Source organism: Haemaphysalis longicornis, unplaced genomic scaffold (assembly GCF_048455015.1).
Source record: "Haemaphysalis longicornis isolate Haplotype H1 unplaced genomic scaffold, Haemaphysalis longicornis Haplotype H1 scaffold_6, whole genome shotgun sequence".
Classification (NCBI taxonomy): domain Eukaryota; kingdom Metazoa; phylum Arthropoda; class Arachnida; order Ixodida; family Ixodidae; genus Haemaphysalis; species Haemaphysalis longicornis.
The window spans coordinates 28,881,830-28,905,992 of NW_027526407.1; the positions used below are offsets into that span (position 1 = coordinate 28,881,830).

General features: G+C 47.8%; 1 protein-coding gene across 1 annotated transcript; it reads right to left on the reverse strand.

Moving 5' to 3' along the window:
- Positions 1-2,057: 2,057 nt before the first annotated feature.
- Positions 2,058-13,042, reverse strand: LOC144142953 (uncharacterized). The gene is made up of 3 exons (XM_077674781.1): positions 11,893-13,042; positions 5,150-5,256; positions 2,058-2,216 (listed from the first exon to the last, which is right to left on the reverse strand). The coding sequence occupies exons 1-3, from the start codon at positions 13,040-13,042 to the stop codon at positions 2,058-2,060; spliced, it is 1,416 nt and encodes a 471-aa protein (XP_077530907.1).
- Between the last annotated feature and the right edge of the window lie 11,121 nt (positions 13,043-24,163).

Sequence of the window (24,163 nt, forward strand, 5' to 3'; positions counted from 1 at the left end):
CACTTCATGGACTTTCTTGTGACTGTACCGGTCACGGTCACAACCGTATCTACTTTGACCACAGCTCCCATGCACAAGTTGTACTCGGTGACACACCGGGGTGTCTTCTTGCTCTCGCCAGTGTTCCTGCTCACCTTCGCGGACTCTACCATGCCACCCTTATGCTTGGTTGTGAGCATGTGGACTTCACATTTGTCCTTCCAGCGGATGAAGAGAAGCTAGTCATTGCACACCTCGCTGGTTTCCCCTTTCTGCAGTTTTTTGTCTTCGTTCAGGACGCCTTTCCTGTTCTTTCGCACTGTACCGCAGGCATGGGTCTTGTTTTCGAGGAGGTGGGTGAACAGAGCCAGACTGGTGTACCAATTATCAACCCAAAAGACGTGCCCCTTGTCCAACAAAGTGAGAGCAACTGATGCTCCATATCCCATTTCGGAGTCATTGATTTCAGTTGAGGATCCGGTGTACATCCAATGTCCAGCACTAATCCTGTCTTTCTGATGAAGCACCAAGTCACTAAATGGGCATCGTTGCTGCGGCATTCTTCGTAGGCCCCTAACAGTGTTCCAGATTTGGGACAAAGGCTTTCGAGGATAAAGTTTTTCGCAGAATGACGTCCATCATTGTGTTTGCACTTGTGCAATCCGGCATTGAATTTTCTTTTGTCTAAGTCTGGCCTCACGAAGGTCATCAACACATTTTGGGCGCCGGTATCTGCGTTCCGCATGATGACAAATCACTCTTGGGTGTTGTAAAGCTTCGTCGAACATGATGGATGTATCCGAACACAACGCGTGGTCTCCTCCGCAGTGCTAGTTATGGCACTTTCGAAGCTCAAGAAAGGCCTTTCGCGGCAAATGTCTTCCATGCAAGATTTGCAGCTCTTCCAGTTTATTCACTGTGATTTTTCCTGTAAGCAGACTATCGGGGCCCTCAATCTTGAGGTATGTCGGAAGCTGATCGCTACCATGGGTTTCGATATCTGTGAACCACTGAGCACTGTCTGTCAGGCTTATGGAGACCAATGTCAAGTCTAGACAACTGCTATATGTTTCTCCGTGAAGAAAAGTTGGGCTGCCATCGTTCTCAAAACAAAGCTCATGTTGCGACGCCAGTGAGACAAGTCTTCAACTTCTTGGATTATTCTTCTGGCTACCCCAGACCATAAGGTGTGCGTTGAGGTCTCCGGTTATGATCCAACCGATTATAGTCCAAAGGTGTCGTGGGTAATTTTTTCTAGTCTCTTGCAGTCAAATCACCTGGATAGAGATATATAAACCCTTGCTAGTGTGAATAATAAGCCCTTCTTTTTCACCATGAGGCAAATGTACTGGTTACTATTATGTGGCTGAACAGAATGTAGAACGTGTGAGTTCTCTTCGGATCAACACCAGTACTTTCCTCGACACGACAAATGACGATGGTAGGGAAGTTATTTATGAACCCAAAATGGTGAAAGTCTGACAAATGGGGTTTCAGGCCTCCAGCATTCAATGGTAGTATAGTGGCACGTTGACTTCATCACGAAATAATTGATTTAGCGGCCATTATGTTGACCTAAAGATGCCTCCGAAGAAGCATTAAATTGTGGGAGTAGCATCACAGAAAACCCCGAAATGACTGGTTCCAAGCTCAGCAGGGTCTCAAGGATGGTTTTGCAGAAGCTTGGAGTCGTAGAAGCAGGGTGGGAGGTGGAAGTAGTCTTCTACCTTGACTTCCAAGGAATGACCACAATGTTTCTTTGAGACGTCAGCATATTTACCTCGTCTTTGTTGCATGGCAGGAGGTTAGACCTGTACATCGCGACAAACTCGTGTAGTGGGGGGATCCCATAGCTCTGGTTGCTCAACACTGGCCGCACTTTCTGTGCTTTCTGTTGCCTTTTCGAACTCCTGTGACACACACAGCGAACAAGGATCAGATTTGTAACTTCTGTTTTCAGTTTCTGGCGCACGCCATTGTTGAATCCTGTCAGGACACTAGCGTCGGTTCCTATGCCGACCCTGCTGCGCATGTTTAGTCTGAACTCTTTCAGAATGTGCTTGATAGTCTCAACGATCTCATCGGCCGTGCACATCTGCAGGGCACACAGTGAAAGGAAACTGGTCCCAATTTTTGTTTATCTCGGTGCTGTGGTAGATGATGGCCATTGACAAAAACTTGGTGACACTGATGTCTGTGGACTCGTCAGTCATGATGCTAAACTTGCTCTCCGTCGTCTGCAGCAAGGTCACCTTTGAAATGCGGGTACAGCACGTTCTTCAACAATGTTTTGCATTTGGTGCGCTTCATGCAGTAGCCCCTTGCAGTGATACTGTGAGGGAATGCCTTCTTGATCATATCAGATAGGTGATCTGCAGTAACAATGCTGCAATGCTAAGCAACGAAAAGGGCCACTGTACCTTCAGCTGCACTTGGAGAATGGATCACACATCTTTGTTCACGGTGGGCTAAGGCTGTGTCGATGGCACGCAAGCAGCGAGGGTTTTGTGTTTCCTGTCAGCCAATGCTTTTCGATATCAGAGTACTTGGTCCGGCGTTCACATCAGCAGTACTTACATTTGGTAACTTTAGTCCCATCCCTCTTGGTCTTCCAAACCAGCCAGCTGCTTAACATGGGATCCTTCAGTCATTCATCACTAAAGTTTTGGCTAGTTCACTTTTGGCACCTTAGTGTCGAAACATGGGGCTAAGCTGCTGAAACAATGCAGCTGCATAACTGTGTTCTTCCTTGGCTTATCAGAGATCACTACTTAGCTTTGCTACCGACAGATGGTGACGGCTGCACGTGTAAAGATGCGAAAGCGCCGGATGCGCGAACTGCTACTGGTTGTTGCTGACACCTACACCACTGAGCCTCCTCGATTATCATTTCGGGACCACCCGCACACTGTGCGGGATGCATTCCGGTGCTCATTTTTGCGGTGTATCCTTTGGGAGCTTCCAGTCTGATGGCAATCCCCGGACTGCCCACACACGGTCCAGGACTGGTAAATAGAGGAGACCGTATATAGTCGTGCAGGTGACATGCCTGCATTCCCACGCATGTTCTGGCTAGCACGCCATAACGTCTGGGTGGTGGTAACTTATACAGTAGCCTGGCTAGATGTAGCGGTACTTGTGTAATAGGTAGTATACCCAGAGTGGCGGCATCTCTGTGTTTCTGAAGGCTGATAGGTCTCCTCGGTTTTTTTACCACAATATCAATGCATCTCCAGTAACTGACCCTCATGCCAGCCAACTCTTGCTTCTGGTGCTTGCAAAGCCTGACCAGCTGTGAATTTTTTGAAATTCACTTGTCATCGATGCCCGTCGCAGATTGCGGTGGGCATCTTTGAAAAGTTTGCGGACCTCCGGGGCCATGTTGTTTGACAGGGCTGCAGTCGAGCAGGGATCATGGCACATCTTGCATGTGTCCAGAGTGCATTCATCCATGCAGGTCTTGCAGGAAATGTAGCCGCACGATGTTACATGGAACATCAGCATTCTTGAGGATTGACGAAAGCAGTTGTTACAATAAACAATGTTCTCCATCTCTAGTTACCTCCGACAGCACGGTAGAAAGGGAAGGATACTACCCTTGACCAGTGTCAGATATCGCTGAAGCTTTACTCTGGACGAGCTGAGCGTTATGTCACGATTTGTCATTGTAGACTGCCCAGAACGACTCCAGAGCAGCTCTTTATTTTATGCCCATTGAATTTCTGTTGCGGGGACAGTTCTGGACTGCCCGTGAACTACTCTGAATTATTCCAGTCTTGGAAATAGAGGACAGCTGCTCTTAGGTCTGGCAGGGCTTGACGCAAGCTGTGAGGTCTACGCTGCAGAGATTCGGGTGCTCGGCGCAACTCAGTGGCGCGCATGTTCTGCTGCTTGCCTGGAGTTTCAACTATTTGCATTCCACCACAACTTGCAAAGCATTCAGACTATCCTGAAATGGTAACACATTGTACGTCAAGCACTCTCACCAGTAATTTTTAAAAAGTTGCAGTTCACTAAGCATACTCTTAAGAGATCAGAATGTGGAAGCGTTACCGCGCTTTTTTTGCAGATTTTCTGTGCATTTTATTTCTGATGCACACGCGATGCAGTACCATGCTTCCTTTGTAGGATTCCTGTGTGTTTTATATCTGATATACAATGCATCGTAGCCAATGCCGATTGAGATATGATGCATGCACTATGTAATGTGTCGCCACGAATGGGCGCACTCATTTAATAATTTTTTGTGTTTTGTTGTTGCATGTGCCTTGGAACTCGTGTTCCTATTAACTTGACGCATTTCGTTTTTTGTTTTCTGTTGTAATGCACATGCTGTGAACATAAGGATAGCTACGTGCGAATTGTCGTTTTTTTTTTTTTTCTAATCGAATATGAAGCGGATAGTGATATTGATAGAATATTTTTCGAATAGTACCAGTATTTCCGAAACAAAGCGAATATTTTCTAATTGAATGTAATCCACAGCTCTAATTAATGGAAGTGGCAATGAGTGCTTGCAAAAGTCATGCTCAACTTTTGTTGTGTGCGGATTTCTTAGCACTGTCAGCAGATTCCGTGTGAAGTCAAAAGTGATTCACGAGGGTTGTGGTGTTGGTGTTTTTAAACACATCTTACGTATGCGACACTTTGCATTCTTAACAGAACGATCAAAGAAGTTCCGTATTGCACTGTGAAAACTTTACTGAGGAGTCTCGTCCTGTCTCCCGGTGTGCACAGGTCAAATGATGGAAGTACAAAATTCGATGAGAGCCAACCGCACACCCCTGATGCCGATATGATAACGAACAAAGAAAACAGCGCAAATATCTGAAATGTGGCTACCATGAAGCTTCCCCTAGCAGCCATGGCACTGTTTTGGACGACTGCTAGTCTTTAAAAAAAATAATGAATACTGTAAAATTTCAAGCAAGCACGCCTCCTGTAAGCAAGTTGAGGTCACCAGCAAATAGGGCGGGGGCAGTATCCCGGAACAACACCAAAATTCAAGATGGTGTCCACAAACATCCCCCACTAGGACAAAAAAAGGCAGAATGCTCATGCGCCTAAGTCGTCGCTCTAAAAATCATCACAAGACTCCTCTGAGGAGGTTCCAAAGAAACGTTCGCGACATTTTTCTTGTGCTCTGTGCCTCGATCTCCTGGTGCCCTACCTCTGCCAGTCCACAGTGCACCTCCAGGGGATCCAGTGCGTAGCTTATGCCACGTCCCCCGAAGGAACGGGCCACAAAATCATCAGGTGCAGCGGCCCCTTCCTCAGCTGCGAAATCAAGCACATGCTGCTGCCAAAAGAACCCAGCACTGTCAGAAGAAAGAACGAGAAGTGATGTGTACAGGTCGGGCTATTTTCTGCTAACCAGGATTGTAATGGATTGGATGGTAGACTGGCCGGGGATCGGCAGTGTTGCTTGTGTGGTGTGGATCTTGGGGCACAGAGCGAAGTGGGGGGGGGGCGCACTGGCTCAGAATGATGCGGTAGCCATAAAATTCTGGCACTTATATTACATTACTGCAATACATATTTACTTGCTTTTTCAAAGGCAGTCCGCGTCTTAATTCATGCCCCTGTCCGACAGTTGCTTCTAAGAAGCAGATCTCGAAGGCTACACTTTTGCGAGTCGCTTATGCCGTGTATATCCAATTGTTGCTTTGCCGTATTTAGGCGGAAGTCTCATAGCGTTTTGGATATGTTTTTCTTTGTTCAAGGAACCAGTCACGTACGTTTCTATAGACACTTTATTCTTCAAATATCTGTAAGTGTTAGCCACACGCAGCTGGAATATTACACCCCCCACCCATCGCTCCCTCAAGTATGCTTACTTTCGTCCTTTCATGGTTTACATCGCCCGCAGTAGGAGTGGAAGGAGGACTAGCGTGCGTGTCTCGTCCCATACGATAAGGGTCTGGTAAAGCATTTTGAAAGTGTCATAGCACAATACCTAAAGTCGCAGTCTTATAAAATATACGTGGGGCAATACACACCGCCATGTTCAGGCACCAACAAATGGGTTAACAGAACGAGTGACAGATGCCATGCCATTTCTCGACTTGTGTGCGACCGTTTGCAGGCGGATTTGCTTTGTTGCGTTTAATGCGGCATTTCACCTCAGCAGAACTCCTGAACTTTGAAAATATTTCAACTTTACAAATAGCCTTGTTTGGTTTTGGAGCTGAAGTCATATACCTTGTACAGTCTACGCTCGTTTCTGCGGATCTGGCAACAACGGACTTTCGGTTACAGCAGACCATTTCTGTTAGTTTGTCTGGTCCCCATGCATTTTAAATGGAGTTCACTATGCTCATAACGGACCCGGCTAGAGCAGACTATCGGCTACAGCAGACTAAATTTTAGGTCAAAATTGTTTCGACTGCATGTTTATAGTGGACCTCCGCGGGGCCGGCACCCAATATGCTTTTTCTGGTTAGTTTGGCAAGAAAACTGCTATGTTTGGCAACATTGCTGGCAGCTGGGTCGTTGGCACAGCCAAGACAAGCCTGTGCCAGTGGCTTTTTTTTGGGGGGGGGCGACCAGCGGCATACGCGGCAGGGTAGCTGATTTCACCATCGGATAAATTGAACGTAATAATGCTGTCGAACATGGGGAAAAATTGGCCAACATCGCCAGAAGTACAGGCCTGTCTAAGCAGACGGTCCACTCTACCATCAAGAACAAGGCCGCTGCTGATAAACGCGACTACGGTGAGATTGAAAACAGCGCTATCAAATATGCAAAGTGGTGCACCCATGGGCGAGTCTGCCCTCGTCAGTTTTTTTTTTTTTTTTTTTTATGTATAACTAACTGGGGTTCAGTGGAGTTCGGTCTTTATTATTCCCATGCATGCATCGTTCCCGTTTGTTCGGTGAAAAATGTAAGAAATGCCTCAAGTAGGGGGTTGGTTCCCATCCATTGTGGGCAATCTGCCGGTAACCGTTTGCAGTCCAACTGGTGTAACTTTCGATTTTACAGCTGTCCGTCATCAGATTTCGTAACAGCTGTTTCAATGACCAGACTAAAATCATTAAAAATGTGGAAGCTGCCTTGGGGGAACGTCAGGCAGTGAACCGATTTGTTTGACGAACCGTTTCAGGAAAACCTGCCTAATCGTGAAGGGATTTAAAAGAGACTAGCGAATTCTGATGGCCACGACTGATGTTTTATAGCTGGTTAATAATTGTGCCTAGTTATATTCTTGCTTTACTTGCTCAGCTTATCGTGCGTCTTTAGACGCTTGACCGCATGCGCTAAGCCTTTTCTAAGGGCCGGTGCTAAGCTTTGGAAACGGGGTTCACGTGACTCTTTGCCCTCGCGCAAACACTGTGCAGAGGTGCTGCAGGCGTGTAGAAAGAACAAAGTGTATGTACTATGTATATGCAATAATGGTCAAAGTAAAAGTACCAACTTTAGGGTTCATACCCCCCCCCCCCCCCCCCCCCCCCCCGTCAGATACTGCATACTTCGGCTACAGCGGACGTTTTTTTCTAGATTAACAGGGTCCGTTGTAACAAGCGTAGACTGTATACGCTTTGACATACAACAATTTCGAATATTCATTCGGGGCTACATATCGACTTATGAACGTGACTGCTGGACACAGCTGTTGTGAAAGCTTTTTGTGCATGCCAGCTTGGCATGGAAACTGGATGCACAATTTCGCCAACCTAGCCAAGTAACGCTTTCGCGTTGAAAATCGTATCATCTCGAAATTGGAACCATCCATAATCATGTCAAACATTGCAGTGTGAGGGCATTAGAGTACATAGCACCACCCTACAAAGTTTGCAAAGACGAAAACTGCAAGGTGACGCATGACTAAAACAAATGTTTTCTACAGTTGTGCAGCAGCTTCTCAATAAGTTGTTTTTACAACTTTTTTTTTTACCTCAATGAAAAGCGAGGGGTTCACAATAGCACTAAAGGTGTTCAAAATACAAATATTGCAGTTATATATGGAAGTCACTAAAATTTCACTAAACCCTTGGGCGATTCCACTGAAAATGTCATTGTCTGCTCAATTTGAAAAATCGGTGGCTAAATAGATGAAAAGTTTCTAAATCTAGCGATAAAATCCGTAAAATGGCAACACTGTGCTGTATTGTTTACTTGCCTGCTCAATTATCTAAACTGCCATAACATTTGTGCATGATTGCTTCTCGCTGGTTGTGTCCCCAGCGTGTCATCCTTTATGCCACTGCAGGAGTAGCTAATGCAGCACTTCTCAAATGCGCGGACTGCTTTTTTATTAGGCAGTGACCACCATTAATGGGATACCCAAGTAAAAACTGTTTTGAGAGTCAGCTTGTGCAGCCGGCCAGTTGGAGTACCGTATTGTCGCTAGCTATCCATTAATAATACAGTTCGCGCATTCCGTCCTTGCACGGCTTGTGAAGAACGATGTCCAGCAGCTGTAAAGTTGATGTCATGCTGTGGTGTTTGCAAGTCAGAGTTGGAGGCAAAACTGTTTACCATAGCTGCTTATTGGCGCCACTTTAGTCTTGAACTCCGCCGATTTTGTCTTTTTAAAGTCCATTGATTTCACAACACCCTCAAGCTCAGATAAAAATGCAGCTTTCAAGTCTATTTTCAGTCCATCAATATTGCTCCCAAGTCAAGCAGACAGGTTAGCCAACACCTTTGCCAATAGTTTTGGTTAACAGACGGTCAACCATTCACAAAGCAATCCAAGAAACACTGCAAAGTTACTCCAAAGATCAGTGTATAGCACTCCGCACATGCCTGCATGGCAAGTGAGAGGCGCTTAGCAGCTGCTCAATCCTGTGGGTTGTTTGGATTGCTCCAGAATGATCGTTGTATATAGGTACTGTCTCCATCACTGATTATTTTCCAGGAGACAGTGAACAGGTTTGGGAATATCAGCAGCACCCCGCAGGAACCTCTTGTAAATATTCAGCAGTCTGAGGAAAGACTGAACTTGCTGTTTACTTCTAGGTTGGGGCACATTCTTGAGAGGTTCAACCTTTTAATCCCAGATGCACCTATGTGATATCCAAGAAAAGTTACCTCCGACATTTCAGCACACTTCCGTGACGCATTTCAGCACGGTTCGCAGACATTTGTTGTTCTCTTTGGCACCTTGGCTTCCAGCAGTAATATTATCAAGGCAGACATGAACTCCTGAAACCCAGCAAGGAGCTCTTCTATGTATTGCTGGAATACGGTTATGGCAGTTGACACTCCAAACGGTAGGTTAGTGACTCAAAACAGTCCTCGAGTAGTGTTCATTTATATCTTGTACAGCAAGCTGCTGATAGGTGTGATTTAGGTCGAACTGTGAGAAGACTGTACAGCCAGCATGGTTTGAGAAAAGCACATAAGTTTCAGACTTGATCGCTTGATTCACGGTGCTCGTATAGTCACCACACATCACACATTCTATTGTTGCCATTCGTCTTAACGATGCAAAGCACAAGAGTAGCCCAGTGAACCCGAAGGCTCCTTCTTGAATGCAGATGTCAATGGCATCGTCTGCTCGCGATTCGAGAGCCATGATAATTTGTCAAGCTTTTCAGAACACAAGAGTAATTCCCACACCGACTTACGTGTGCACAGGACGCCCTTTTCTCTTTCCGAGTTCTTCAGCAAGAACCTCGCAGAATTCAAAGATTGCTGCTAACTTTGCAAGTGGTGCTTCATGTTAGGGAACATAGTTTATTCTGTAGAGTGAGACAGCCAAAGCAGGAAACCAGTCTTTCCAGCCAGTTAGCACCAGATCGATGAACAATAAATTGGATGCTCTTCAGACTTTGTGCGAGACTGAAACTTCCAAGAATGCCAGAATATCTAAGTGCTCTTTTGTGTAAGATCGAAGCTGTAGAGAGCTGGGAAGAATCTCTTTCCTTGGTAGACCAAGTTTATCTACCGTTCTGTCACTGGTAATGCTGCAGGTGCTTGCAGAATCAACATCCATGGACAGTGGACTGTCGTTGCACACATCCACACGGAAAAGAGGTGAAGTGTGGTTCACCATGGCAGACATGGGCGTAACATGCATAGGCTCGTTTGAGTACGAATCAGCAATAGTACGAGTGTTAACCTTCTTAGTTAAATCACGAGGCTCCAAAACGTGATGGTTGTTTCCACAATATTGTGACTCTTTCTTGGGTGTCCCTTGCAATGATTGTATTTGAAGCTTGCTTTTCTTTGGTTGCTTTTATCTGACGGGCTTTCTTGAGGTGCTTTTTGTTGCCACATGCTGTATGGTGTAAGGAAGTGTGTGGTTCATGTTTGCCCATACAACGCAAACATGGTTGCATAGACGTAGAAGTTGGTCCTTTTGCACAGAGAAGCTTACCGCTGCATTGCAGCTGGTTGGTGTCGACTTTAGTTTACCTTTGATTTCGCAGTTCTTAAGCCTTGGCGGCTGTTTCTTCCGCTGCATGAGCCAGTAGGATGGCTTTGAACGCCTTAGTATTTTGGTTGGTAAAGGGGTGCCTCTTGATTGTCTTGTTGTGAAGACCGCAAATCAGGCAACCACAAAGATGTAATCATTCCTCAAAGTCACAGTGAGCCAGCTGCTGAAGTGCTGCCACGAAATCTTGTGCAGAATCATCGGGGAGCTGGTCGCATTTGTTGAACCTGAAGCATTTCATTGGGCTATTCAGCTTTCCGACGGAGTGTGGTCCAGTCTGCATTGGCGAAGGTATAGTGATTTATAATCACCACGAGCGGTTATGCCATTGGCACGTGGTACAGACATGTGAGCGATGATAACCAAATATGGGGGTCACGCATCGACAACTATGATGGGATCAGGAAATTGATAAACGACAGAGCTCAAGTTTGTGAAGGCAGTATCTGGAATGTTTCCAGCAGGGTTTTGATGCAAAACAGCAGGCTAAGTGCTGTTGAAGGAAAAGAAATTGTTTAAACAAGTACCCTGCATTAGTCTCCTCTGATATTTCCCGTTGGGTCCCACTAAAGAATAAAGGGATCTTTCGATAACGTTGGGGACTTGAAACAAAACGAGATTTATTTTCTTCGGCTACACATGGTCTGCACTCAGCGAGGGTCTATGCTTCACTGCCACGTCTGCACCCCGCTCCCGTCCACACACGCCACCGCCCCCCTCCTCCTCTACGTCTGCATACCAGACGCCTTCCCGCAGTTACACGCCGCAGTCGCGCTCCGGCCCGGGCATCCTCCTTTCCCTCTTCGTCTAATGCTGCCAGCGCGTCCTCTTGGGGCAGCTGTTCTGCTGTTATTTTGCCGTTCCGGTGCGGTTTGCGTCGGTCGTCTGATGTCTGCTTTGGGGGGAAGCCAAACTGCTCTCGAGGAATCTTCAACATCCTCCCCGCCCAAATGGGCGCAGCTCATTTCTTTATGACTCCAGCCGATACAATAGCTGGATCGGACGCCTGACGGTGGTTCCTCCAGGGAGTCGAACAAGGCAGGAACGCGTGTGACCGTCCCGACTGGGGAAAAGTTGAACAATCCGACCCGTCTTGCAGGTCTGCCGGGGCTGAAAATCATCGTGTAGCAACACCAGTTCGTCCATGCGTAGGCTGCTCAAAGCGGTCGGAGAGGAATGTTGATACGATTTTAGCGCACAAACGTATTCCCGGCACCACCTTTTCCACAAAAGCGTCGACAGCCGCTCGCGGTGTCTCCACCTGCGGGTGAGCTCGCCGCCTGAGGCTGTCGATGGCTCCTCGCCGCGTGTTGGGAGAGAAGTGAGGCGTCGTCCGACAAGGAAATGTGCCAGCGTGAGCAGTTCCGGCTCGCTCGCCTTCGAGGAAACACTAGTGAGCGGTCTTGAATTTATCACCGCTTCTATATCTGCCAGGATGGTGCTTAATTCTTCAAAAGTGACGTAGCTGCACCCCAGCACTTTCTTCAATGCCGTTTTTACAGAACGGACCATCCGCTCCCAAAACCCACCCCACCAGGCCGCCCTCTCTACGATGTATTTCCACTCAATGCCTTGGTGCGTCATGTAGTTTACTGTTTCCTCCTTTTGCGCGGCTTTCCACAGTCTGGTCAGCTCCCCGGAAGCTCGCCGAAACGTCTTAGCGTTGTCAGAATAGACGATGCGGCAAAGCCCCCGCTGTGCCACAAAGCGACGAAAGGCCAGAAGGAAGCTTCCCGTCGTCATGTCACTCACCACCTCCAAATGCACAGCCCTTGTTACAGCACAGGTCAGCAGTAAGATGTAGGACTTCTGCGTCTTGCTGTCGCCTTTAGTCAGGACAGGCCCGGCGAAGTCGAGCCCCGTGACCTCGAACGGAGCTGTCTCCGACACACGGTCTCGTGGCAATGGGGCAGTCGGCTCGGTCGCCCATCTGCTGTGCATTCTTCGGCAGGTAATGCAGTGGCCAAGGACCTTCTTTACGGCTTGGCGGGCCCGAATGATCCAGTATGCCTCTCGCCACTGTGTCAAGACGTCCTGGCATCCCGCGTGGAGCAACCGCTGATGTGTGCTGCCTATCGGCAATTCCACGAAGTGGTGTGCCACAGGCAGCACGACCGGATGCGCCGTCTCGTATGGAAGTTCGGAGTGCTGCAGGCGTCCCTTGAGTCGCAGCACCCCGTCATCATCCCTGAACACCTCCACATTTCGCAGGGCGGTGGCTTGATCGGAAGTCCCCTCGTGCTCGAGCCGGCCAATCATGCTGCCAAACGCCTCTTCTTGTACTTGGCGGAGTAGTAGGAGCCGGGACTCTCTCAGTTCTTTTGCGCTAAGCGGGCCCCTCCTCTTTTCAGCATTTGGGTTGCAGTTGTTGACGAAACGCCGCAGCCAAGCTGTGACCCGCAGCAGGCGACTCAAACTGCTATACCTGTCTATTGGTACCAGCTGGTGAGTCGCAACCGTCTTGGCATGGCTCACTGTCAGCGCCGCTGATCTCCTCTCCTCTTCAGGAACCTGAGTGGGCGAACCCGTGGGTGTCTTGGGCCAAGAGGAGGCAGGCTGTGCCAGCCACGTCGGTCCCGTCCACCAACTTTCACAATCTTTTAGCTTGTCCGGAGCAACTCCTCGAGTTAGCATGTCAGCTGGGTTTTCATTGCCCGGGTCATTGGACAGAGGCACCATTGGTGCCGGTTGGAGCAAATATGTGTGGCAGTTGCGCTGTGGTAGTGTCCTGCTCAAGGCCGTGAATGACCCCGCGGACTGTACCCGGGAAGGGTTTCAAGTATGGTTGCAGTTCGTATGTTTTTGCTCGAGAAAAAAATCTTCTGGTGCATAGCGGCTGCCCCTGGTTCCTGCATGGGCAGAAAAAGTTGGACAACCAGCGTAACTTCTACAATGAAAAAACAAAAAGCTGCCATGGTTGAACGATGTGAAATGAAGATTGCCGAGTGATAGCTTGGTTTTTGCGCTGAGATCACGCAGTGAACACATACACAATTGCAATGTAATGCTGCTGGGCGGAGTGGCCTTGGATGCAGCCAATCCTTTCCATCACGGTCCTATGGCCCATACCCATACTCGTTTCTCATATCCCTCTCCGCACACCCTGTGTAACGAACAAGTGGTTAGATTCACTCCGTGCAACCGTACAAAGCACTGGCTTCCCCTTAGCCGAGCTCGATGCAGCCGTCGTTTTCGCATTCAACTGTGAACTGGAGGGGGGGGATGGATGGAATTTAGATGCTTTTTCACTTTGTTAACTGTGGAAGTCTTCACCACGCAAAACAGTCATCCACACTGCGAAAAAAATGTTTAGGCCGCAGCAAGGAGGAGCTCACCGCTTTCCCTTTTGTATGCTGTACGGTCAAGTTAGCCATTGTTACGGAGATGGAGGCCCCCATGGCGGTTGCACTTTTTTGTGCAACCGCCAATTGCCCCTTTGTACGAAAAATACGTGCTGGGCAAGCAGAACTCTAGCAGGTGGCGTAGCTTGTCTACAGCGAGGGGTGGGCTTTTATTTAGGGTCGCGTGATTTTTTAGGGCAGCACGGGCAGAGGCTACAGCCAGGGGTACAGGCACATCGGTGAACAAATACACGTCAAATGAGACCAGTCTTTCGTCTTCGTCAATGCTCACCTGCGATGCAAGTTGCACAAAGTGGCTGGGGTTTCCAATATGAGTCAGCATCTTCCCAGAGAGGGTGTGAGGATGCGGTGCAGGAAATTTAAAAGGGCTCGGCACGGTGAGAAGGCAAAGTCTGCAATGGGATGAAGGGGGGCGCCAGGTTTGTGGATCTTTGGTAATCTGTAGAACCCGGGTGCTGAACCGTTTCAGCAGATTGAATGGGGGTAGAGTATTTTTTGTTCCAGGTGGTTCTTGAAAATTATGCGAGGAACTTGTTGAGCTGCGTCTGCTTTTGGATCGTGGGGTTTCTTTTGAACTTCGTATAGATCTCCTCATCAAAAACAGCTCGAACCTTTCTGCCGTAGTCTTGGTTATCTAACACCACCGTCGAGTCCCCTTGTTGGCGGGAAGGATGACGATGCTTTGGTCTGTCTGAAGTTCACAAAGTGCTCGGTTCTCATTTGCGGCCAAACTTGTGCTCTTTTACAATGGTGACTTTGACAGGATGCCAAATGATTTAAGTCTTACTTCGTCTCAGGTGTTCGGTTTACTTTTTGTATGGTTTCATCTAAAGCAACAGCAATTTTTGGTAGGGGGGTCATTACCACATTATAGCCGTGTCCTTTAGCCAGAACATGTGTCTACTCTTGTGAGAGGGTGCAGGTTGTCATGTTATCACAAAACCTTGGTTTTGGGTATTTTGGGGGGAGCCCTTCTTTAACAAACAAGGAAGTTCTTTATCTTGCGTGGTCCGGTGCTTATCCACTGTCAACGACACCTCGGTGTCCCCCGCAGGAGGCACCTTGTGTACTCAAGGTGTTTTGGTGAGTAGCGCCACCACGGTCCCGAGCTCCGCAGGGGTGCCTACTGCCATAGGCACTTGGTGACTTGCAACACCACGGACCCGAGCACATGTGGGTTGGACCCACCCACGCCCCGGCTGTGCGTGGCTGAGCCGTGTCCGGGGAAAAGGGAATCCTGGTGGCTGAGCCAAAGCCGGGGTTGTTTTGGACCTTCATGGCCCCCCGGTAGAGGCAACACACCACTTTGGCCCCTGCTTCTCGCAGACGGTGCCCCCGGTCTGACCCGCCCGGGGGGAACCAGCCAGTCGCCTTTTCCTGCCTCCCTCTCAGCTCTTTCACCTTCCTGTCTTCTTTTCTACCCCTATCCTGTCATCTCTTCTTTTCCTCATTTCCACACATTTCCAGGCGGCGAGGGTTAACCCTGGGTAAGGAATCAACCTTGAGGACTTAAACAGGGTTATAGCAGCTATGTATGGCTAACGCGCATCTAGCGCGTTCCCAGGTTGGGCTCGGTGGTGGGCGGCCAGCATAGCTGCTGAATTGATTTCACTTGTTATGGCAACAAGATTTTCTGCATCCCATGATCGTCCTCCAAAACGGGGACGCAACGAAGCAGTCCAGCAGTTTTTCACTCCTAAAAAGTCAGAAAATTTCCTAAAGTTTCACGTCATGCACTGTGAAAAAGAAGGCTTGTCAATGAGACGTCTGTCACCATTCTTGGTAGCCAAAGTTCTAACGAATGAGCTAGGCGGCGGTTATAAAGTAAGCAAGCTGGGAAGCGGTGACCTTCTCCTAGAAGTACAAGATGCAGCTCAGTGTGCCAAGTTGACGAAAATAACCACTGTTGGCGACAATCCTGTGAGCATCAGTCCCCACCGATCCATGAACACTACCAGAGGTGTTATCTCTGATGAAGACTTTCTGAACTTGTCTGAGCAAGAACTCCTGGAAGGGTTCGAGGGCCAGAATGTTGTGAATGTTCAACGAATCAAGATACGTAAAGATGGGAAGGAAATTCCGACCAAGCATGTAATCCTCACATTCTCGACCAGTGTACTGCCCGAGTGTGTCGAGGCAGGCTACGTTAAAATCCCTGTGCGTTTGTATATTCCAAACCCCCGTCGCTGCTATAAATGCCAAAGATTTGGCCATGGTTCACTGAGCTGCCGAAGCAAGGCAGCATGTCCAAAGTGTAGCCTCCCCGACCACTCGTCTGACACCTGTGAAGCTCCACTCCACTGTGTAAACTGCATGGGAGAGCACGCCGCGTACTCGCGCTTGTGCCCGCAATGGAAGAAAGAAAAAGAATTAATTGCTCTGAAGTATAAGGAAAACATTACCTTTAGGGAAGCACGACAGAGACTGTTCCTGACACACACTAGCTTTGCCGATGTAGCGCGACGGGGGGCGGCGCTACACTCGGTTCGAGTTCCCCTTGGAACCCTCCCAGTGAGGCCCCAAGGGACACCCCAAGCCCCCTCAGTGCCGGTGGCTAAGGCCACTGCACATGCCACAAAAGAAGCGTCAAGGGCTGCCCCAGCACCCCTTGATGCCAACGCTAGGCCTCTTGCTGGCACTGCACTGCCGGTCCCTGCTGAGAGGCAGGCTGCCGCAACCAGCCAGCCTAGCCCTGCTGACGAGGCTTCGCAAGAAGCCATGGACACAACGCCAAGCCCTCCGTTGCGTGGTACGCCGATAGGGCGCGGCACGTCACTCGACCGTTCAAAGCAAAAGACACCTAGGGTCACGGCTCCTGGGAAGGTGTCTTGAGCCTGGGAGGGTGACAGCATGGCACTTCCTTAATCCTTGTTCAGCATAAGCTGATGGTAACTGATAATGTAGTCCAATGGAACTGCAGAGGCCTCCTGAAAAACTTGGACGATATCTATGAATTGCTGTCACAACACCAAATAAGTATTATGTGTCTCCAGGAGACACACTTGAGGACGAACCAAACTAACTTCTTAAAGAACTACTCTGTATTTAGGAAGGACAGGGATGGCTGCATGCATCCCTCTGGAGGAGTTGCGATTATCGTGCAAAAATCAGTGGCATGCCAGTTCTTACCGCTACAGACCAGTTTAGAGGCTGTAGCCATACGAGCCATTATCTTTAATAGACTGGTAACAGTATGCTCACTGTACATACCTCCAGACCACGGGCTCTCCAGTATGGAGTTTGAAACATTAGTTGATCAGCTGCCAGAGCCGTATCTGATAGTTGGGGATTGTAATGCTCACCACCCACTCTGGGGTTCTGCACGCACGGATGCTAGAGGACGCCTCGTTGAAAAGTTTCTGCTATCATCTGGAGCATGCATACTTAACAAGAAAGACCCAACATATTATAACACAACACATGCCACGTACTCCTGCATAGATCTCGCCATAGCCTCTCCAGTTCTATTTCCAGCACTCCAGTGGAAGGTCATTAATAACCTGTACGGAAGTGACCACTTTCCAGTGAGCCTCAAGCTTGTAGACAACAAACAAGACAACACTCCATGCCCACAAAAGTTCAAGGAGGAGGCCGCAGACTGGAAAAAATTCAAAGAGCTCTCTGAGTGTCACTATACACTTATAGACAACCTTGGTATTGATGAAGCTGCTGAGACTCTGACCACCCATATAATTGAAGCTGCGCTGAGGTCCATCCCCCAGACTTCTTCTAGTAGGGTTGCTAAGCCGAAACCTTGGTGGAATGATGATTGTAGGCAGGCCCGTAAGGAACAGAATAAGGCATGGGGTGTCTTGCGTAGGTGCCCAACGACTGAAAATTTGGTACTTTTCAAGCGGGCAAAGGCCAATGGCAGACGGATTCGGCGTATTGCGAAAAAAGAAAGCTGGAATCGTTTTGTGTCATCAATCACATCATATACTGACACGCGGAAAGTATGGAGGAGAATTAAAGCACTCCGAGGAAGTAACACTCTTACGTACCCTTTGGTCAGCACAAGTGGAGACACTTTACAAGACCAAGCGAATGCTCTAGGCAAGCATTTTGAGTAGTATGTATCAAGCTCAGCTCACTATTCAAATAACTTCCTGAGACACAAGAATGCAGAGGAACGGAAGATTGTACGTGACAAACGGCAGTCTGAGGTAGGGTATAATTGCCCCTTCACTATGCAGGAGCTTAAAGTGGCGCTCACTACTTGTGGTAAATCATCACCAGGTCGAGACCGAATAACATACACCATGATTAAGCACCTGCACGACGACACGCTAGAAGCGCTCTTACTGTTGTTTAACAAGATCTGGCGTGCAGGGCAATTTCCAAAAGTGTGGAAAGAAGCTATTGTGGTGCCGATTCTAAAGGAGGGGAAAGATCCATCACTTGCAACTAGTTTCAGACCGGTCGCTTTAACCAGTTGCTTATGCAAGGTCTTCGAAAAAATGATTAACCGTCGCCTTATCTATTTTCTTGAGTACCATGGTATTATAGACAATCGCCAGGCGGGATTTCGCTCTGGTAGATCGACAGCAGACCACCTAGTGGCTATTGAATCCTACATCAGGGATGCATTTGTTCATAAGCAGCATTGTTTATCAGTTTTCTTTGACCTCCAGAAAGCTTACGACACAGCCTGGCGTTACGGTATTCTTTGCGATCTTCGCCGCCTTGGAGTTTGTGGAAACATGCTGAACAGTTTGAAAGATTACCTTTCGGAGCGCACCTTTCAGGTTAGGGTTGGAAATGTCCTCTCGAGGATGTTCGTCCAAGAAAATGGAGTGCCGCAGGGTGGTGTGCTCAGCTGCACCCTTTTTATTGTTAAAATGAATTCCTTAGGAACTGCACTGCCTCGCTCCATATCCTACTCGCTATATGTTGATGATGTGCACATTGCGTTTAAATCATGTAATATGTCCATTTGTGAGAGGCAAATCCAACTAGCTGCAAACAAACTTACAAAATGGGCAGATGAGAATGGCTTCTGTTTTAACCCAGAAAAAAGCACGTGTGTGGTCTTCTCTAGGCAGCGTGGTATCCGCCCAGATCCTGTTATTAAACTCAATGAAACACCCATAGCAGTAAAAAAGGAGCACAAGTTCCTTGGGGTTGTGCTTGATGACAAACTTTCATTCATTGCACACCTCAAACGCCTTAAAGTTAAATGTTTGGATACAGTCAGGATCCTGAAAGTCCTCTCACACCAGTCTTGGGGTACTGACACAAAGTGCCTATTGGCCTTATTCAATAGCCTTGTGAGGTCCCGCATTGACTACGGGTGTCTTGTTTATCAATCTGCCGCGAGAACAGCACTGAAGATGTTAGACCCTGTCTACCATCTTAGCCTTCGTCTGGCTACAGGCGCTTTCCGAACAAGCCCTGTGTTAAGCCTGTATGTGGAAGCCAATCAGTGGTCTCTTGAAACACAGCGGAAGTACACTGGGTTGAATTATGCTCTAAAAGTGACATCCTTGACCGGACACCCGAACAGCACTCTAGGTAACCAGGCAATCAAGCTTTTTGAAAAGCGACCTGCCATGGCTGAGCCATTCCTTCTGTCGGTGAGGGCACTGGCCGCAGGCCTGGGAATATCCTTCACTGACGCTCAGAAAACCAGCTTTGCTGACTTTGTCCCTCCATGGGATCTCTGCCCTATCTCTTATGATCTCTCTTTTATGAAGATTGACAAAAGAACCGCTCCAAAGGAATTAATTATGCAGCATTTTTTGTTTTTGCAGAACAAGTACAGAGCATCTGAGTTCTACACAGATGCATCCAAGTCAGCTGGTGCAGTATCATGTGCTGCACATGGTCCCAACTTTTCCACGTCAAAGACTATGCCTGAAGCCACATCTATATTCACTGCTGAAACACGCGGCCTTGTATTGGCTGTAGAATATATTATTGAGAACAATGTCCCAAAGTCAGTGATATTCACGGATTCTCAAAGTGCTGTGCAGGCTTTAGCGTCAGGAAAGTTACAAAAAAATCCAGTCTTTAATCAATTGCTAAAACTGCTGTGCTCAGCCCACAAACAAAAACTTGAAATCACTGTCTGTTGGGTCCCAGGTCACTGCGGCATAGCCGGAAATGAGCAAGCAGACAGGAATGCTGTAACTGCAGCTCTTCGGAGTGATCTAGATATTCAAAGCGTCCCGTACGAGGATCTTAAAGCGTACGTACGTAAGAGGCTGTGAGACCAATGGCAGGAAGATTGGAATGGGGAAACAGCAAACAAATTGCACATGGTAAAACCCAAGTTAGGTAGATCGATCTGTGAGAAACGAGACAGGATCACAGAGGTTACTCTCTGTAGACTGCGCATAGGCCATACCCATGCTACACATGCGTACCTATTGAAAGGAACAGAACAGCCACGCTGCTTGAGGTGTGGAGGGTCGCTATCAGTCATTCACGTACTGGTAGAATGCAAACTACTTGAACCGCAAAGAAAGCTTCATTTTCCAGAATTGTACACACGCATGATCCCTCAACACCCATTGCTGTTTTTATCAGACGAGCCACTTTTCTCTACTAACCGTGTTTTTAAGTACCTCTCAGACGTAGATTTTTTAAGGTATGTGTCGTATCACCCGTGAGCCGAGCCACCATCGCACGCTAGGACCCGGTAGGGCCACTCATTGCTACCGCAAAGACGGGGGCAAGGGGTGCACGTAGAAAATGCCTGTCATAGTGTCAAATGTTTTTACTTGGCCCTCTATACCAATTCTTGGCCCTCTACACCAACAGAAATCTGAGATACCTTTTATTATATATTCTGTACTTTATATTCTCACTTGAATAATCCTCACCATAGTACTGGCGCTCTTTGGCCTTGATGCCCTTGCGCCAAGAAAACCTAACATCATCATCATCACCTCGGTGTGAAATTGGTTGACAGAAAGCATGACTTCAGGGATGCAGTACTCCAGTTGGTGCTTGAAGTATAAGTGAAATTCCTTTTTCGTGACAGTGGTTTTGCATCCGTTGATGCGGGCATTGACAAGTCGATGTTCGTGATGATTTCCACACCTTTTGGGGATTGACACCAGCCACTTCAGATGAAGGCTTTGAGAGACGACTTTCCTTGCTTTGCAGGTGCAGTTGAAGTCAAGATGCGCTTTGAAGGCTGAGATGCCTTTTTTGTTGCATATCATGTTGTACGTGACATGCTGCTTGGTTTCATGGTTGAAGCCTTGGCTGATAGACTTGAAACTAAACATCCGACAGAAATCTGTCTGGTGGGGAAGTTACAGATGAGAAATCTATTTACATACTGAATCCACTCGTGCAGAGAAGGGAGAACCCGATGTTTCGGAGCTGGCCCAGCTCCTTCTTCTGTGGTGACTGGAGCCACAATGCTACAGCGTCTTATAGTCTTTTAGCGCGGTTGGTCTATTATGAAGTGCCTCGCTCTGGAACAAAGCCCATGTATTCCACATTCTGTCACTTCGTCAGCGAGGATTGGAAAACAGCCATAAGCGTCAAGCTGGTCCTCAATTTTGTTCGGGATGCTGTTGCAGCACTGCAAGTACCTCATTCTGAATTTGTGGGCTTATATACATTTCCATGCAGGGAGACATTTCAGTGTGTCCTTTAAGGGAGCATCTCCACATTGGGCCCTAATTCTAAGGAGTGCATGAAAATTACCATCACTCTTTATGGGAAACCCTGCTTTCGAACCAACAGGACTGCTGTCATCTGTCCCACGAAGTGTCACTCCTTGCCATCTGCAAAAATTGTTTTCAATTACCCGCAGCAAATTTTTCTGGTTCTCATTGGCTTCCTTTGTCTCTGTATTGTCTAATTGACTTATTATTATATCAGACCGAAGCACTGACTGGACCTTCTGAAAACATTCTGACTGCGATGCAGACATCACGTGGCAGCGGCTAAGTGCATGTTATTTGCATTCATGAGCGGCTCTCAATGAGATCCCCTTTCTCTGGCTGCCCTGATAATGGGGAAGGACAGGCTGACGAGAGCTGTGCCCCAAGCATCCTTATCCTGGCAGCCACTTCATCAAGTTGCTGCATCATCGTAGAACTCACTATTGATTAGCTCGTTAAGCCTTCTTGCAGCACACTTCTCCAGCCCACAGATTCTAGTTGCATGGGAGCAAGTAGAGTTCTGTGCGGCCTCCGCCATTGGTGTGGTAGCTCTGTGTAAGGCAGCTTGGGTGGAGGTTCTTTGCATTCGTGCTGCATGAGCAGTACCAGCGGCACATAGGCAGGTAGCCTGCATCACGGTGCCACTGGGTCTTAGGACTACATTCACTTTCATACGGCTCGAAGTTTCTTTTGGCTTCTGTAGCACTTGCATTTTCCAAGCTCATCAGAGGGGCTGTATGAATCCAGCACAACAAGCTTAATGTGCTTGATTCTACTTATGCAGTAGGAAAAATACTGCTGGCTTTTTCTGCCCTTATCTGAACATAATGGAAGTAAATGACATCCATGACATTTTGTATGTGAAGAATGTGTAGACCTAATATGTAAAGTCTGAAATATGGTGAAATGTGAAGACATTTTGAAACACTAGAACAAGGACCAGTTGGTTAGAATAGTAATAATGGTGGCTTCACTAATGTGCATATAACACACTGTACAAGCTGGCCGAAGAATCCTCTCAGCACTTAGGTCTACACTGGCTTGTGCAGGCTCCTTTTTTTTTACATGATATGCATGCTTACCAGCACTTATCAGCATTGACAAGAGTTTTTTTTTTAAGTGGTTTGAAATTCTGTTTGATGGGGGGGGGAGGGGTAGTTACCACTAGGTCATACGCACATTACGGCACTATGAGTGCATAAGAAAATTCTCACAGGCATTTATAGGGGTTTCAACATCCCTCTAACCCCTCTCCTTTACCTTTCCTGCCTATGCCGCTGCATGCTTTTTTCAGCTTCTGTAGGCCGTGAGACTGCACTTGAGAAGAATGTCAGCTAGTTCCGGTGAATTGTAGTAGTTGTCAACCGTCAAGGTGTATCCCTTGTCGAGAAAGGGCTCCATAAGGTTCATCACTACCTTGGTGCCCATGGCTTCATTTCCCTGGGTTCCCAGGTTATGCACTGGAGGCATTTCTGCCCCTGATTGGAACGTATGTTCTGTTACTTCAAACAGCTTTACGCATGCGCTACCCAAGATTGATTGGCAATTGTAGTGCCTTGAGCTATGTGCCGATTACTTTGTTTTATTTTCTGCATCACGCAGTGTGCACTTACAACCGCGACCCAGGGCCATACAGCTCAATGCCACGACCAACTGTTGCTGGTTGAGCAAGTTCTTCATCTGATTGCTCTTTTCTCTTTAAGCACTGCCGCTTGAAGTAAATGCCCAGAGACTAAATGTCATATCATTAGATCGACTGTCTGTTAAGTTCACACATGTAATACTGAATCCTCGCCGCATGCTTGGTTGCCAGTTATTCTACAAGTTCATCTGTAATCAAACTTTGTTGTTGAGTGCTGAAACCTTTTTCCACCTCTGCTTTTATGATAACATTATCTAACTGTGACGTAAACAATCTACATGCACCCACATGCACTCAGAAAACACTGCGTAACAGTGGTGATTGTTCACATGTATATTTAACTGAAGTCAAATCTATTAATGTACTGCACCTTTATTATGATGAAGCCACGAGCCGAGACAATTCCGGGATGATCTTTGTGGCTGCACCCCGCAGTATGTCTGGACAAGCAGGGACAAGCTCCCTCACTTTTGAAGTAAGGGCCAAAGTGCCTCTTTGAAAACCAACTTGACCCGCCACGGTAGCTCAGTGGCCAAGGCCACTGCTGCTGCTGAGCACGAGGACACGGGTTCGATTCCTGGCCGCGGCGGCCACTTTCCTGATGGAGGCGAAAAGCAAAAACGCCCATGGGGACGAGATTTCCAGGTGGTCAAAATTAATCCAGAGCCCTCCATTACGGCGCGCCTCATCGCCTGCGTTGTGTCGGCACGTTAAACCCTACAATCAATCATCAATCAATGAAAACCGACTTGGTAGCAAGGAAAAATTTTTTACTGTTTAACCGTGTCATTGTACATTTCTACTGGGTCCCAAATGGGTTTTCTAGCACACTACACCTGATAGTCATGGAAATCAACTAATGGCCGGCGCCAGGCAAACATTGGTGATGGTGGCTGTGCCCTTTGAAACGGGCTGTCGCTGCTCAAACGCGCAACCAAGCCAAAAAAGAGAAATAAAAAAAAATAATTAAAAGGTCACTCCTTGCGTCGCTCCAAAGAGCAGCGCCCCTGTAGTCGCTCTCACAGCCTTCGCCCTAGCGCGCAGCTTTGCCACCAAAACTCCAGCCGCCTCTTGGTCACTTCAATGACCTCACACTCTATGCCGCTGCCAATCCGGAAACCCAGGGCGGTGGGCAGCGACATCGTCTGGGCAGGGGGGATCTGTTGGGGCACCC